Raw genomic sequence first — 18,303 nt, forward strand, 5'->3', positions numbered from 1 at the left:
TTATTCTGAACTTCACTCTGTTATCATTGGGCCCCATTTTATTGTTACCACACTGCCTTTACATTAGCCTTCTTTCTCTAACTACCCTTCAATCTCCTATTTCTCCACTCAGGAGAATCCAACTTTCTGAAGAAGAATCTGAATCCTAGTGACCCTTTACAATACTAACTAATAATAACTAACATGCATCTCCTCCTTCCCTGCCTTGAAATACAAATACACACACACACACATGCACACACACACACACACACACACACACACACACACACACACACACATACCAGAAGAGGTGTAGGTATGTTTTTTGTTCCTGCCATTTGCATATTCATTCTTTGCTGCTCCTTCCTGCAGGTTTACCCAACAGGTTTATATCACTTCATTCAGAACCTGGTGTCATTTTTCTACCAGTCCCAAGGTCATTCTCCCATCGTACCTTGTGCCTAGCCAACAATCCATTTCTTCACCTCAATCACTGTTTTTATACTTGGGAAATTCAACATATATGTGATATCTCTCCAAAAGCCTTATGATCCTAACTCAATCTCCACAATTTCAACGACTGGCACCTTCACCCCATGTCAACCACAGCTGGCCTGGACAACTGTAATAACCTCAAGTTTATAATGCTGCAATAGCCTCCTAATTGGTCATCTTTCCTCCAGTCTCTCCCTTCATCAGTCCATCTTCAACAGAGTTTCCAAATTTATGTTCTTAAAACGCAGATCTGACAATATTATTTCCCTGCTCAAGAAGCTCTAAGAATTTCCTATTGCCATTAGTCTAAGATACAAACTTCCCTATTTGATATTTAAAACATTTACAATCCAGCTGCATCCTGTCATAACAGACTGGTTCTCTGTCTCACATTCCATGTTCTAGCCAAACAGGTCTACTTGATTTTCTTGCTTTATGACATTGCATCTTCCATCTGAAATCATATGATCATAGATTTAAAGCTGTAAGTGACCTTAAATGTCATTTAGTCCAAATATATTCCCATTTGACAGATAAGAAAATTGAGGCCCAGAGAGAAGAAATAACTTTCCCAAGGACACAAAGTAAAATCAGGACAGAAATTTGAAACCAAGTCCTTTGCATACAATGTCATTCACAATTATGAAATACTCTTCCCCTTAACTGTACTTGGAAGCCCCAGCTCCCTTCAAGGAGTTCTTAGTGTCTTTCCTCGTGAAATGATTTTGTATATATTTTGCATTTACTGGTGAGAGTATTTTTCCTTCCAAAAGAATGTTAAGCTCCTTGAGGATAGAGAATGTCACATTTTTGTGTTTGTAGCCACAATGCCTGGCACATAGTATCACAGAATGAAATTGTTTCAGAATTAGATGGGACCTCAAAGTCCATATAAGCTAACTCATATTTTATGAATACATGTGAGAAGTGGGTAGTCCACTTCCACTTAAAGGTGAACCAATTCCATTTCTGAACAGCTCTAACTGTTAAGAATAATTTCCCTTTATCTACATTACATTTCCTAAATATGTTTTGCTCAACTATCTCCACCCCACCAGAAATTTGGATTCCACTTTGAGCAACTCATATAGCACATGTGATTTCATCAATGTGAGTTCTCCCTTCATTGATGCATATAAAAACCTTTGTAGGCCTTAGTTGATGGTCTATAAGAGCTGTTATGGTTGAAAAAGTCTTCAACAAAGAAGAATCTCAGTCATGTTTCACTTCACTCATGTTTGGAATATCCATCCAGATTCCTCCTCATTCTCGTCTGAGGTATTACCTCCTATTACCACCCAATAGAAATTTCAGCCCTGAGACTCTCTTCTTAATTGATGACTGCCTCCCAAGGGACAACCATTTTAGGAAGACTGCTAGCCATGTTTTATTTTACTACCAACTGGACCTCCCTCTGCTTTTCCCCTACCATTCTGTATCCTTCCCGCTCCCAGTCCCAGGTTCAAGCTCCAATTTATATGATTTCTTCCTCCATTTGAATGAAAGCAGTCTGGCACGGAATAAGTGTTTAATAAATTCCTTATCTATCTAGTGAATTATCTGTCTATCTAAATGTCTCTCTGTAACTTCCAGTCATTGTTCCTAATTTTTCTAACAAGAAAGTAAGTTTAATTCAATATTAGGTATTTAATTAATAATACTAAACTGAATTAAACTGAATTTAAGTCAGAAGGAGTATGATTCAGCCCATAAATGTAAAATTTATTATTGCCCATTATGTCCCATCAGCATAAGATCAAAGTTAAATCAATTAATCAATCAGTAACTATTTTTAGAGCCTACATTGTGCCACTCATAAATAAAGAATAAAGCAATCATGGGTCACAAAGAGCTGACATTCTAATGATTTCAAATCATTTAGATTAGAAACTGATACATGGGATCATAGATAGAAAAATATCCTTACTCATCTCCTGGTTCAGAAGAGACCAATATATAGCTCCTCAAGAATTTCTGTGTTTCTCTTTCTTGTCACTAGCTCTGTCCACGTCCAAAATTGTCTGTATATACGAGAAAATCTATATTTAGATTAGCTCTGGGCAGAGAAAGCAGTGGCAGCTATAGAATTTCAATAACATAAAGTATACAACTCCATCAGACAGCCTGGAGCGTAAATAAGCCCCACCTTACCAAAAATTGGCCCTTTCAGTCAAATGAGAAAACAAATTAGTAACCAAACATGAAACAATTGCCCATATTTCAAGTTTAGGTAACTTTTATTTACAGTGGAATATATATATTTTTAAGATTCACTATTTGTCACTTTCTAGTAAATTGCATTTAATGGTTTCCTCTATTAAAAAATAAAAAAGTAAAATAAAAACTTCAGCAACTTTCAGTTAAGGATGTGTTCAGTTGATAAATTCCTGAAAAGAGCTAGCATATGTCCTCTCTTTTTCAGTCCAGCTCCTGGGGTAAAAAAAAAAGGTCAGCAGTTACTGGCCTCCACTTTCTGTCTTCTCACACATTCTTCAGCCTCTTGCAATTTAACTTCTAACCGCATCATTCTTAAGGAAAACGTCTTTCTCCCAAGTTCCTTCTGATTACTTAATTGCCCAATCCGACACTTTCTCAGTCCTTATCCTTCTTTCCCTGTCCATAGCACTTTAGACTCTGCAACACCAACTACTCTGCAATACTGACTTCCTGGACAGTATTCCCTTCATGAGTTTCCATGTCATTGTTTTCTTGTGGTTCTCCTACTGCCTTTCTGGTTACTTCTTCTCTGTCTCCTTTACTAGATCATTATTGATATCCTACCCCTTAACCATAGCTTTAAGTTCTCTCTCCATGTCCAGTCCTTCATCTTTTCTCTCTCTACATCTCTTTTGATGATCTCATTAGATCCCATGAACTAAACTATCATTTTTATCCAAAATAACTTCCAGATCTATATATCAATCAGGCAACAAGCATTCATTAAGCAGCTATTATATTTTAGGCTTTATTTTAGGCACTAAGAAAATAAAGATAAAAATAAAATAGTCATTACTCAATATGAGTTTACATTCTATTGAATATATACATATGTTTCATGCATACATATATAACTAAGAAGCAACTAGGGACAGATAGACAGACAGACAGATAAATAGACAGACAGACAGATACAAAGATAGATAGACAGACAGATCTAGATAGATCTAGAGAGCTACAGGTCTGTATGTAGATAGATCTATCTATAGTTATATAGAGATAGCTATAGAGATAGATATGGATATATGGATATTTCTATAGATCTATATCTATGTAGTTCTACCTCTGTACAGATAAAGATATCTATATAGACCAATATCAAGACAGAGACAGATAAAGATGTCTGTATCTATCTACACACACACATACACACATATGTATATGTATGTATGTATGTATGTATGTACGTATATTTGTTCCTAGTTGCTTCTCAGTTATCAACAAATCTTTAGCACTGCGCTATTCACTCAGAAGGGTAAAAAGACACAAAAATAATCCCTATCCTCAACAAGTTTACAGTCTCACACACACACACACACACACACACACACTGAAGAGGGTGAGGGTAGGGGGTACTACCAACAGCATATTCAAAAAAGGCTTTCACAGAATCACAGAATTTGTGAATTAAAAGAGAACTTAGTGACCATTTAGTCCAATCTATTGAAAAATAAAAGAATCTCTCCCCTTTAACACTCAATAAGTCATTTTCCAGATTCTACTTAAAGACCCAGGATGGCAAACTCTACTACCTCTCAAAACACCTCCTTCTATTTTTGGATGACTCTCATTATTAGGAAGTGATTTTTTTTGTTTGTTTTTCCTGATATCAAACTAAAATTTGTTTCTTTGTAACTTTTACCCATTGTTCTTTGTTCTGTACTCTAGAGATAAAACAAGTCTAATCCCTGTTACACAAGAAATCTCTTTGAACACTTGAAGTTATCATGTAATGTCCCTCTCCCTTACTAAATCCCAAGTCTTCTCTCTTCCAGAATAAACATCCCTAGTTTCTTTAATCCTCAAATGACATGAATTCAAGACTTTTCATCATCCTTTCAGAAACTGTCCAGGTTATCAATATTCTTCTTAAAATACTGAACTCAGAACCAAACAGGGACATCAGAGAGGCCTTAGCAGGGAGATCTTAGAAGCTGATTTGAGCTGCACCTTGAAAGAAATTCAGGATTCTAAGGTATAGAAGAAAGGAGGGAGAGCACTGCAAATGAGGGAAGAGCTAGTGCTAAGATGCAGATGCAGGAAATGGCATGTCAGGTCCACATCACGTTAAGAAGGCTGGATTAATTGGACAACAGTTTGGACCAGAATAATGTGAAATAAGTTTGACTATCCAGTCTCTAGTTGAAGACCTCCAAGAAGTCAAGGATAACAGAGAGGTATTGGACATTGATGTGATACCCTTGGCAGAAATAGGGTAGTTAAAAACAGGGTTGAGTTTTGGAAGAAAGGAAATTAATTCAGTTTTGGACACATTTAACTCCAGCCCTGCATCTCCTACTAGACAACTTCAACAATTTCTCCTAAGCATCCTATAAGCACCAAATTTCCAGAGCTGTGAGGATAAGGTTTGCAAACTTTATAGCACTATATGAATCATCATCATCACCACCACCACCACTATCATCACCTCAAAAATCAACATCATTGCTTTTCTACAAAGTGAGTACCCCTTATACTGTACAATTTGTAAGAAAGTCAACAGCTAAAATTTAAACTGTAATTAAATTCAGATAAAATACAGGAAGACCTGCAATGTCTGAAGAATGCCAGAAATCTAAACAAGGATACATTATATCTATTTTTTTCCTCCCTAAAGATAGCTATATAGGGATATGAGCCCAGAAATTAGATGTATAACCAAGATAATAGTCTCAGAAGGAAAAGATAGTCAGGATATGAATATTGCTAGTCATTGTTTTAATTATAACACTTAGGGGTATGTGTCCATGCAGAGATAAGCAGAGGTCAGAACAGTGAAAACTAGTAGAGATTCAGTATTTATGGGAATTATCTAGCTTCAGATAGTAGGAACCTAGTCATGAGAAGGTTGGGAACAGGGGCAGGAAAACCGGTCCCTTGAATACTGTAGTTTTAGGAAGCATACTCAGTCACTGGAGAACTAAGATCCTAAAATCAAGATTTTGAGCTACAAGAGGATGTAAAGATTATCAAATCCATTCACCCCACCCACTTCCTTGGTGTAGATAAGGAAACTGAAGCATAGAAAGGTTCACTGACTTGCCCAAGGTCACACAAGCAGTAAATATTGGAGACAGGATCCTCCTGACTCCACATTCAGTGTTCTCCTTGCTGACCTGCTGTGCCATTTCTGGTTAGGCTACATCTGGAGCTTTCAGTCTAAAGAACCACATTTTTGAAAAGAACTGGAGAGTAGCAGTAATGGAAGTTACAAAGAGGCAAATTTAAACTTCATATAAAAATGTCCTAACTACAGCCATTCAAAATTAGAATGGGCTACGCTTAGGAAGTAGAGAGTTCTCCCTCCCTTAAGATCTTTAAACAATATCTACATGACAACATGTTGATTATGTTGTAGGGAGGATGCTTTTCTAGTAGAGGTTGTACTAGATAACCAATAAGTCCTAGTCCAACTCTGAAAAACCTGTATTTCTTGATAGCAGAGAGGAAATACAGCCACCTAGAGGACTGAATGAAACAAAGTAAGAGTTTGGAATTATTTGGAATCTAGGCTACAATCCTGAAAATCTAGTCACTGGAGAGATGCAAGTACTAAGGTTAGAGCGGGGCAGCTATTGAGTATCACATCTAGAGTCAAGATTTGGTACCAGATTCCAGGTGAAGCTGAGCTATAACTGGGTGAGTTAAATATGTTTAGCCACCAAGACCAGAAGGAAAACCAGAATGAGGAGCTGTGATATCACCCCCTTATCCCAGGTTTCAATTCTATTTCATTTTAATTTGTTCTTTTTAGACTCCTATCTTCAAAGTAGGTCTGAATACTCCCTTTATTTCCAAAGTTTCACTTGACCGCAAATTATACCTTCTCTACAGCTCTTAAGACTTCTGTTCCCTTTTGAAGCCCAGGTTCCATGCTTTCTACTGTCTAATCATTCACTTCTTTCAACTTATTCTACTCTTTTCTCTTTCTGGTGTTTGCGTCCTCTGACTATATTGCTAAGTCTGTTGATTATGCTTTTTAAATGACAAATCGTTAGTACAGATACTTGTTTTAAGGTTAATTGCTAGTGACTGACTGGACCATGAGTCACAGCACTCATTCATATCCTCTTCCTCTGCACAGCTTAAAAAATAAGCTATTATAAGAGAAGGAATTCTGACCCTGGGACCACACCTGGGTACTGTATTGATAATGCATTTTTTCATTGTTAATATAATTTAGTTTCTTAATGGGAAGATCTTTCCCACCCACTAATGGGCCTGCCCATTAAGGGGAGTTGGATTAGGGAAGATTTGTAGGAAGGCTCACACCTTTTGTTATTAAGGCAATGGTTCTCAAGGGTTGTGATGACCTCTAGCCCTAAAAAATGTCTAAAGACTCTGAAGTGAGGTTTTACTTTGGGGCTTGTTCTTTGGAAGTGTTATTTGGCCAGATGAGACTCTGAGCAGCCACTAAGGATCCCGTCGGCTTTGAAAATCCAGATGTTGATACTTCTCTCCCTGGTAACTATGTATGTATGTAATGGTTAGACAGTGGATTTGTCTACTGATCTATGATGTATGTATTGCTTGTGTAAGATAGTTGGAAACCATGTCTGTTGATATTGATTTCTCTGTATTTTTTCTGAAGTTCAGGATGCTGACTTTGCCCCCTAAACTAAGTGAATGATACATGTGCTTGATTAAAGTAGATTGTTGACCCCTCAAAAGTTGCGTTTCCTTTTAGAAAAGTAGATTTAAGAATCTGTGATAACAGGCCTTCCTGTGTATGTCAGAGTCCTTGCTTGCTTTTACAGGTATCAAAATTGAAACCTTACAGTCTATCTTGTTTTAAGGTAGAGTTGATAGGTAAAATTTGAAGTTTAGTGCAAATCCTCAAATTATAAATATATAGGTGACTTTCTTAAGAATTTCTGAAAATTTGTCCTGACCATAATTTTCCTGAGGGCAAAATGGGTTTAAAAGTCTATTTAGTATCCATTCATCAGCAACTATTACATAGAAAGGACATATAATGTTTTAGACATCAAAATTATTTTTAATGATATAAAATCATATCTGTAGCCACACATCAATACATGAAGAATTAAAAATGGACAATGGGAACTGACAACAGGCCAAACCAAAGCTCCTCTCTACTTACAATATAATAACTCACTTTTATATTTGGCTTTAAATTTAATGTTTACAAAATATTTCCTTCAAGCAAGTCCCATGAGGCATATACAAAGAAACAGAAGCTCAGAGAGTAAATGGCTTGCCCATGCACTGTCACACAACCAATTTGTTCCAGGGTTAGGATCCAAACCAAGGATCCTTTCCTCTGAGACCAGCACACTTCCCATTAGTCTTTACTGATCTGGGTATTTTTATTTGACAATAACTCTGACAAGGTCCATCCTGCCTTCATGCTCTTTTATGGCAACTGAAACTTCATACTGCCAATATCTCTAATAAGACTTTAACTCCAGTCCTCCTAGTGGTTTAAAAAAAATTTTTTTCTCAATTACCTAACTCATCAAATGGAATAAAATTTTACTTTTTGTGATCCTAAACTCAAATAACTAATACATAACCAGCAACAAACATATATAATAGCACAAAGTAATATGAATGCAATTAGGCTTCAGATTTTAAGGATGGATTTGATACACACTGCCCAGAAATTCAGTTAAATGATTTGTCACAGAATAAAGGAGGATCAAGTTCTCTTACAGCATTGGTTCTGGAGTGAGAGGGTATGGACTTAAATAGAACCTCTGAGGCTTAACTATTTGTGTGACATTGGAAAAGTCACATAACCTCCCTGAGCCTCAGTTAACTTGCTGGTAAAATGAGGGGTTCGACAAGATAGCATCTGAGGTCCCCTTCCATTTTGAATCTATGATCCTATGATCTGACATTTGATTGCAGCGAACATAACAGATAGGTAATAAAACATATTATAATGGAAAGTGAGGAGACGATACTACCAAACAAAATCATTTTCCTCTACAGTCTATCAAATCTTTTAACAACCAAAAAATTTTAAATTCTGAATAAAAGACATGATTTGAATCTAACTACCACAGCTGGGAGCATCTGGCATTTCAATGACGAGATAATTAGAATTTTCCGTATAAGAATAAATGTAAATTTCAATACCACAAAGAAAAGGATATCACTTCAAATAAATATCTATGTGAGCTCCTTAATCTCTGAAAATGATGATGGGACTAACCATTTTTATCTTTCCTTGATAACCAGTTTTAGAATAAGTTATAATCTGAAGAAAGCAGTGAAAACTCACCTTATCACAAAGTCATGACTGTCAATCTCCTTTCCACATCCACTGTCCAGCAGAATCCCAGAATTTCCAACCACTGCACATGTCTTAAATCGGCGGTTTTTCATCGGTGAAACTTCAGGAAGGAGGCTATGCAATTCCTGAGAAACATTTAGGGTACGGCGCCTGTCTAGTACGTAGTGCAACACATCTCCAGGCTTAAAACTGCTCTTGACTACAGAGATGTCTCTTTCTGCATCCAGGAAGCGAAGTATGTTTTTCCTGTATTCAGAACACAAACAATGGTTCTATTGGCGACAAGAAATCCAATTCACTGCTGTTGACTTTTAAAAGTATGTGTCAAACAATGTGAAGTAGTAGTTATAAATGTTATATTCTTATTTGGTGATATCATTCAAATTTACTGTAAAAAGCAGTTCTCCTATAAAAATAATCATTAAAATAACACTGTGCACTACAGGTCCCTTGATAGCAGAATCTGTGCTTTATTCATTTTATATCTCCCATATGACTCAGAATAGTGAAGCACATAGTAAACACTGAATAAAAAGTGGGTGAATGAATAAATTCACCCATCTATTCCAATGTCTGATGAATAACTAGGACAAAAATGCTACTTGATTTGGCTCATAACTGTACTTTAAACACTATTGCCTACTACATTAGCCCCAGTTAAGTAGTTTGTGTTATAGACTAAAGGTTGCAATAGGCAGTTAGAATTTTATTATTACTGTTCAGGTAAATAAAACTAACTTTGAAATTTTGCAAATTACTATGCCAAAACTAAGAGGTAAAACAAACTAAAAGTCAAACTAGAAAACTAACATATCATATGCATGTATGTGTACACATATACATGCATGTATATTTTATTATGCATATATACATGCACATATATGCATTTTATATCTATATATTATGTGATTAGTAGTCTATGTATTGCCACCAATTCTCTCAGGAAGAAAGAATAATGGTACTTCTTGTACTTTGTTTAGCTATAACCAGGGGTAGAGCATTCAATACTTTGCTCTTTGGCTCCAAAATGGAAAAGATGCTGATGGCACTTTCTCTCTTTTAACAGGTAGAAACAGTTAGTGCTGAGTTATCAAGAATTATTCAGTAAAATAGGAAATTATAATATGGTATGTTCCCCTCACTGTAGGATGAAGAAAAGTCCTAGCCCCACATGTTCTTTAACCCAAACCTGGCAGCAGTCTCTCTGGTAGCAAGAGTCTGTTGGTGTTCCATTTCTATGTCCATTCATGCCCTAAGGGCTCTTTTCTTGTGTGCTTGTGTGCACACATATGGGAAGGTTATCCCAGAGCTTTTCCCTTATGTGTAGTTGTATGTTGGGGTTTGAGATCTCAGCCTTATGCTTGAATTATATTTCTTTCTCTCTTCTCCCTCCTTCTCTCTCTTGCTCCCTTTGTTTCATTTATGGGAGTCTTCATTGCTTCTTGTCCTGGGAGTGTTGAAGGGTGCTTACTCTGGCCAAGAGAATTGCTAGCTATGGTTCTAATAGTACCTTTCCTCCAAGCTCAAAGTCCTTTACAATAACTTGTAATATTAACATACATGACAAAGGAAGAACGAGTCGGTACAGCCATCTGCAGTGCTGAGAGGACAGGAGAGTTCAAGTTCTGCATTAACTAGCACTATGATCTTAGGAAAGTCAACCATCTTTCTTAATCCTAGTTTTTTTTTTCTATTTTTTTTTTTTTTTTTATGAATCTGAATTCTGTGATAGCACACTTTTAACCAGCCAACAAAATCCACAGGAAATTAAAGATCTTAGGATCTGACTATATCGTTACTCCTAAATAACACTAGTGAGCAATAATAACTTCAAATTTTTAAATAACTGAAACCTGTTTTTTCATGAACTCTCAGGTACCTGCCACAAAATTGGACTTATCATGATAAAAATATTTCCAGGAATATGTTCCTGAGAAAAGACTCCTCTGTTTTACTCCATGTCTTATGGAGTCAAAATACTTTCTTTGAGAAGCAAATTGTAAGACACAGAAATAGTGATGATTCTCAGAAATCTTAAGAATTGATCCATCAAAATCATCAAAATTGTGTGACTTTCTTCAAAAACCTCCTTTGTATCTTAGGCAAAGTCCTGCTGTTCTCATCTCTTTTCTTTAGTGTCATTTCTACATCCTGAGACCACTCATTGGAACCTATGATATCAGAGTTCAAATGTAGCAGTAGTTTTGCTGTCACCAACAGAGAATATGGTTTGCTACGGAAATGAGAAGAGTTCTACAAAGTGATCTGTCATGTAGCAAGAACAAGGGTTAACTGATAAATAACCTACACACTCCATGGGGATCAACATAATGTCAAGAGAAAGTCAGAAAGCCATTGCATGAACCCAAGGTTTTACATGAATATGTGGACAAGAGTCACACAAGGAAAAGAAACTTTATATGAATGGGTTACTCTCTGTTAGATGGAGAACCCACATTGACAAGATCACAAATCAATCAAGTATTAACGTATTCAATGAAGAGGATTAAAAAGTGTTAAGCTCTTAAATACCCCATATTTAGACTGATAATGTAGTACATTGAGTCCTATGATGACCATTTTTTAATTGAACATTTATGAAAGATTCCAGAGAAAACACTGGAATAAGAGAATTATGTCTGTGTGTGTTCTTACATCGTTGCCAAAGAAGACCATGCCATCAGAGAAATAATGACATGACTTGCACTTGACTTTGTTTTGAGTGCAGGAAAGCTGTTCAGGTCACCAGCCTCACTTCTCCTCCACAGTCATCTGAATCCAGTGACCAGATATTCATCAGGAGGACTGGAGATGACCCAGGATGAGGCAATTGGGGTTAAGTGACTTGCCCAAAGTCATACAGCTAGTGAGTGTCAAGTATCTGTGGTAAGATTTGAACTCAGGTTGTCCTGACTCCTGCACTGGTGCTCTATCCACTGCACCACCTAGCTGCCCCTAATAAGAGAATTAAAAGCTGGATGAAGCCTGGGAGTTCTTCTAACTCAATCCTCATTAACGAATTTGTCCAATGTCCCATAGGTAGCAAGTGGACTACCCATAAGGAAATACTTGAGCTTAGTCTGACTCCAAAGCCAGTAATCGTTCCATAGTATCATGTAGTTTCTCATAGAAGTCTTGGCTTTTAGTTATATCCCTGACACTTAACTATCTGTGGGACTTTTTCACAATCTCTCTGAACCTTAGTTTATTCACCTACGAGGATCCTCATCACTTCTTACCTGGAAAAAGTTCTACAACAACAGCCTTCTAACTGAACTTCAAGCTTCCAATATTGTCCTTCAATTTAACCTCAAAACAGTTGTCAAAAGAATCTCCCTAAAGCACGTCACAAAGTTTCAATTCTTCTCTTGTATAAAATACAAACTTTCCATCTTAGCACTGAAAACCCTTCACAATCTGACTCCAAACTATATTTTCAGGCTTCCTGCAACTTATGTCCTTCAGGTATTCTAAATTATAGTCAAATTGGCCCATTGACCATTCTTGAAATTCAGCACCACATGTTACATGCCAATTTACATGCCTTTGTAAAGTCTGGAATGAACACCTTCCTTACAGGCATATATTAGAATCTCTAGTCTTATAGACTTAGGTCATTTGCCATCTCCTACAGGGAGTCTTTCTTGATTCCCTTAGCCGTATAGACCTCTCCCCTTCTCTTTCAAATCACCACATATATGTTTAATACCTCTCCCAGATAGTACTCCATTAGACTGAGGATGTAGACCTGAAATAGGAGTATTTGAATATGAAAAGGCCAAGTATACACTTAGCAAAGACAATGATCAGCACAGTATCCTCTGTACCTATTCCCCTACCCACTCACTTAATGGACATGTGAAGGAAATTCAGAAGTAAAAACTATGGGAACTCTAAACACCAAAGCTCTTTGATGATTTGGGGGGAAATAACCTTTGCTTAAAGTTATGGTCTGGCCTGCAGAAATGCAAATTTAGGATGCATAACTGTTAGTCACCATAAAATAGGATTAGGTATCTGAATAAGGACACCCAGAACCAAGCCAACATTGAAGAAGCAATGCAAGTGAAGTTTCTGGTGGTCCTAGAGTAAAGGCGTTTATTTTTGTCTAAAAGAGCTGGCTAAGAGACAAATACCCTGGCCAAGGATTTCAGAAAAATAATATGTAGCAGTGTCTAATTGAGACTGGGATACTCAAAAATCAATGAAAACAGTTCTGGGTGTATATTTTCCTTTCAAGGGTGGCTCACTAGTTGTGATCTCTATATGTATCCACTCTCTCCACTGTGTGTGTTTGGATGTTGCTTCTCAGGTTTACAAGGGAAATGTCATAATTCTTATTATTCCATTTTAAAAAATGCTTTGATCTATGTCCTCTGACAACTGGAAGGGGATGAGAAGAGATCTGAGATACTTTTTTGGAGGGAGAAACACAATGTACCTTGAACATGAGGTTCCTATCTCTTGCTTCCAGAAACACAACTTTTAAGTGAGAAAGGAGGGTAGGTTCTCAGAGAAGGTGATGCAATTAAATGTCACCGAAAGTATGACAACCTGACTACTACATTTAAACTGGAACTTAGCCATTCAACAATTTAAGGGGAAATTGAAAATAAAACCTGTCTGATTAGGAGAAGCCAAGGGGAAAAAATTATGTGCATCAGGAACAGTAGCAACAGAAAGAAAACTAATCCAAACATTAGTATTCTAAAAAAGACAAGAAGAATATTTAAAGACTTGATTTTAATGTGAATAAAAAGAGGAACTAGCACAAGACCCACTTCTTGGTTTAGTTTCCAACCTTCAAAGCAGAACGTATTTCCGGTAGTGACTTAAAAGAAGCAATTGCCACACCCCAACCCTACACACAGCCCCAAACAAAACCAAACCAATCTAAAGCCATTCTAAAAGTACTACTAAAACTATTAACTGTCTAAAACCATTATTCTGCGTATTTGATCTGTATTGGTTTCTATACACATCTACAAATAGCTGAATTTTTAAAAAATAGTGCCTTTTTTGTATTCCAAACATTTTTTAATATGATAATTTCCCTGTCCCCTCCCCTCAAAGGAAAAAAAAAAGACATACCAAAAATCTCCTTTGTAGTGCATGCAACAATTCATATCCATGGTCCCAACCTTTCAGTTAAACCAAGGAAAGAATGTTTCTTCCTTTGTTCTCTTGAGACTGAGATTCATTTTTTATATTTAACGTGAGATCAAAAGGTAGCTTTCATTTACATTAATGTAAACACCTTTTACTTGCTGACTGACTCAGATTGCTTTGTTCTGTATCAAGTCATTAAAATATCCTCACATTTATACTAATCCTTAATATATGGATACAGTTATGTAATATTACATTTATTTAACACAATTTGTCCAGTCAGACAAAAGGCACCCATCTTGCTTGAATTATTTTTTTTGCAAAAAAAATTAACAACAAAAATGTTGTTCAAATTGTTTGGTGAATGTGAGACTTTTATTTCTGTCTTTGACATCTTAGGGGTGTCATATTAACAAAAATGCTAGGCCAAAAAGTTTGAACAGCTTAGCAAATTCTCTTGCATAATTTCAAATTATTTTCCATTAACAGGTCAATTTAAAGACCTACTAATAGTGTATCAGTGTGCCTACCTTTCAATATAACATATATTTCCATGTTATCAACTATTCAGAAAGCAGACATTTTTTTAAAGCGCTCACTAGAAGAGCCTATGGTTGTGACTTATGTTAAAAAGAACCTGAAAACAGTCTGCCTGAAAAAGTTAAGGAATAGAATGGAAAGCAATATGAGTTGGTGATGTGATATGGCAACCCCAAAAAAGAATATGATCTTGGACTATTAAGAGATACATAGCTTCCAGGAATAATATTATAATCCAATTTTACTCTGCCATGGTCAGTGGTCAGATTACTTTTGAAGTACTGAATTTATTTCTAGAATTTTAGGAAGGGCAGCTGGGTGGTGCAGCACAGAGAGACCTGGGTCGGGAAGATTCATTTTTCTGAGTTCAAATCTGGTCTCAGTGACTTTACTATCTGTGTAACCCTGGGCAAGTCACTTAACCCTGTTTTCCTCAGTTTCCTCATCTGTAAAATGAGCTGGCAAAGGAAATGACAAACCATTCCAGTATCTTTGCCAAAAAAAAAAATGGGGTCACAAAGAGTCCATGAAAAGACATGATTGAAACAACTGAACAAGTGATAAACTAAATACTAGAAAGTATTTAGAAGTCAAGAGCAAGGATGATGAAGAGCTCTGAGTCCACAGCATAAGAGGATAAGCTGAAAGAACTGGATATGTTTAATCTGAAGGAGAAAAAACTCATGGGAAACATGATAGCTGAGTTCAAGAATTTGAAATGATTTGTGAAAGAAGGAATAGATATTCTATATGACCCAAGAAAGCAAAACCAGGATGAATAAGCAGAAGTTTTAGAAAGGTCATCTTAGGTTTGACATCAGAAAAGATTTTCTAACAAATTAGAATGATAATGTGAAGTAGTCATTTCCTCCTTACAGTCCTCAAGCAAAGGCTATAGCTCTTAAAAGTCAAATTAATTACCATAATTTTAAAGTTGTTGTGAAAGGTGTAAACCTTGAACTAAAACTTTCAGAACCTTCAAAGTATAACAGACATATAGATCTAATAAACTCTGGTAGAACTCTCTAAAGATAAAAATCTATAATGAATATGGGAATCCCTTCTCAGTGTATTAATGAGAGATGTAGTTGAAATATAGGTGGGATATTCTCTGAGGAATAATGAAAAGTTAGACTATCTTCAAAAATATGAATATTTCAAAATTTAACCAAGGTTGAGTTTCACATATTAATTTTTTGGTAATTTATTGAGTATTTTATGATAGGATTATAATTCCAACCTTTTATTTCAACTCCTTTGAAAAGTATTCCAATATGGTTTAATTGTACAGAAGAATGAGTATTGATACTAAACTAAGAATTCAAATCCAAATTCTGACTCTGATTGCTTCTGAGACCTTGAATAAGTCTCTCAACCTCCATTAATGGAACCTCAGTTTCCTTAATCTATAAAATTAAGGGTTAGAGTACCCGGTGTCTGAGGGCCCTACCAACTCTACAACTATGAAGCTATGATCCCATGACTCACTGAAATATGATTGATACAAAACTACCAATTAAAAAATCTTCCAAGAATTCATATTAGTATTAATTAAGATTCTTTGCATCCTTACAGGCACAAATCTGAATATACTTAAGGAAGATAAAATAGAAAACAGCATGGTTCTGTAAAAAACAATGCCTCTTGAATTATGGTTGCCTCTGATGCTTACTATTGTGTGTGATTTAGACAAGTCACTTAACTGTGACGTGCCTCAATTTCCTCTACTGCAAAATGAAGGGGGTGGATTCTGAGGTTCCCTCAAGCTCCACAATATAGGCTCATATACTCAATAGATACCATGGGTAAATTGATATTATTGTTTTTTTAAAAAGTAAAATTCAGAGTATTCAGTGATGAGAGTAATAGTATCCCTTAAAACCTGTTTGAAAAAGTCAAACCAAGATCAGGCATTTTTAAAGATTTTAAATAATTTATTATTATGCAACAAACTTATTTAATAACCACTAGTCACCATCACTTTAGTAAGTTTTATGAACTATTTGTTCATTATACATTTTTAAACAAATTATTTGTTCATTTCCAAGACCTGAACAACTGAATACATTATTCAAGACTGGCTCAGTATGTTATTGTGCATTTCTTTCTTGATTTCATTCTTAAGGAAAAATCATGAAATAACAGCACCAGTTTTCTATTCATACTATCAGTGGCAATAAATTAGTACCAATCACCTTCTAATCAGAAATGTGAAAACAATCTATTCTATTTTTTTATGGTGGCACCAAAGGCATAGCAGTGAATCATTTGAGTCAGTTTTTAAGTAGTATTTTTGACTTCAACATTCCCCCTGCTCAAAAAAAAAACATAGTGAAGATCAATAGAAATTCAATGATTTAAAGTTAAAAAAGGAAAAATTGAGGACCTGCATTATTTTTATGGATCTGTGAACTCACTGATTTGGATATGTCTTCCAGTGTAGATCACAACCTATCCTATGACTCTTATCCATGTCTTTCCATAAATTCAATAATCACCCTCCCCCATATTCTTTGGGCTTTCCTCAGTTTCTAAGGTTATCAGGACACAAGAAGAATAGTCAAATTATCCATTTATAATCCATGACCTTCTCTGAGAGACCAGACAATACCCAGAACTTCTTCATGGCCACACATGGCCATATCAGTCCTCAAATGTGGCCCTATGACTGAATCCAGACTTCACAGAACAAATCCCCTTAATAAAAAAATTTGTTCTGTAAAACTTGAGCTCAGACAAAAGGCCTATCCAAGCACCTAGAAGGGCATATGTGGCACTGATTAGGCTTGTGATGATTATTAATTATGTGTGACCTTCTACTAAGTACTTAGGATATTCATGTTACACTCATTTGATTCAATAAGGTATCATATGTGGGACTGGTAATTTTGCAAAAGCCTTTTTTGTGGAGAAATTTTTTTATTTATGTAAAGAAATTAACCTATAATAATGTTAACAGGTTATTTGTATACTTCTAAGATGAAACAACTCTAAGAATTAATAATATGACATTTCTAAGTGTAGAGAACAAACAATGAAATAACTCTGTGAATATGGAAAACCCATAAACTGTGTGGGGTTCAGTATCGCATATCTCTTTTTAATGAGGGACTAATAGATGATAAAGTAGATAGATGATGATTGATGAAGTCTAAGGTTTTATACACATATATGTATATCTGTCTATATCTATATATCTATTAAGTCCTATGATCTCGGATCTGCAAAATATCCTTGCCTGAATTTATTTTTTTAGTAAAAGGTATTATAGTATTTGAATAGTAAGTAGGAAGAAATTATATATACCAGCTCCCACTTCTAATTGAGTTATTTAAGCACTTTGTCTCAATTGAAGGATGATACATCACCAATCACACAACTCTATAGTGAGAAAAATGTTTTGTAAATCTAATGCTAAAGAAATCTTAAAACACTAGGGCACAGTATGTGGAACACAGTAGGTGTTTAATAAATGCTTGACCATGTGTTAGCATCATTATCACTACCATCATTAACTATCTTATAGTAACATTTTGAGAAGAAAAGAATCCATAATTGGATTATGGAAAAAAAGGGATAAAAGTCCATGATTTTACTTGGTGCATTCTCTACTCCTCCCAGCCCACAGAATATTCCTAAAAGGAATAACAGATCTGTACTGAATGGACTCACTATAAATTTATGCTATCTAACTTTAA

The 18,303-nt window shown here is 35.7% G+C and overlaps 1 protein-coding gene across 1 annotated transcript in view; it reads right to left on the minus strand.

Moving 5' to 3' along the window:
* The window catches only part of ST8SIA4 (ST8 alpha-N-acetyl-neuraminide alpha-2,8-sialyltransferase 4), a 147,634-nt gene that overhangs the window by 107,562 nt on the left and 21,769 nt on the right, over positions 1-18,303 (minus strand). Inside the window, exon 3 of the mRNA XM_072597371.1 lies at positions 8,945-9,202. Within this exon, the coding sequence (XP_072453472.1) occupies positions 8,945-9,202 (258 nt within the window). The remainder of the gene's footprint in view (positions 1-8,944; positions 9,203-18,303) is intronic.

The sequence above is a fragment of the Notamacropus eugenii genome, chromosome 3 (assembly GCF_028372415.1).
Source record: "Notamacropus eugenii isolate mMacEug1 chromosome 3, mMacEug1.pri_v2, whole genome shotgun sequence".
Classification (NCBI taxonomy): domain Eukaryota; kingdom Metazoa; phylum Chordata; class Mammalia; order Diprotodontia; family Macropodidae; genus Notamacropus; species Notamacropus eugenii.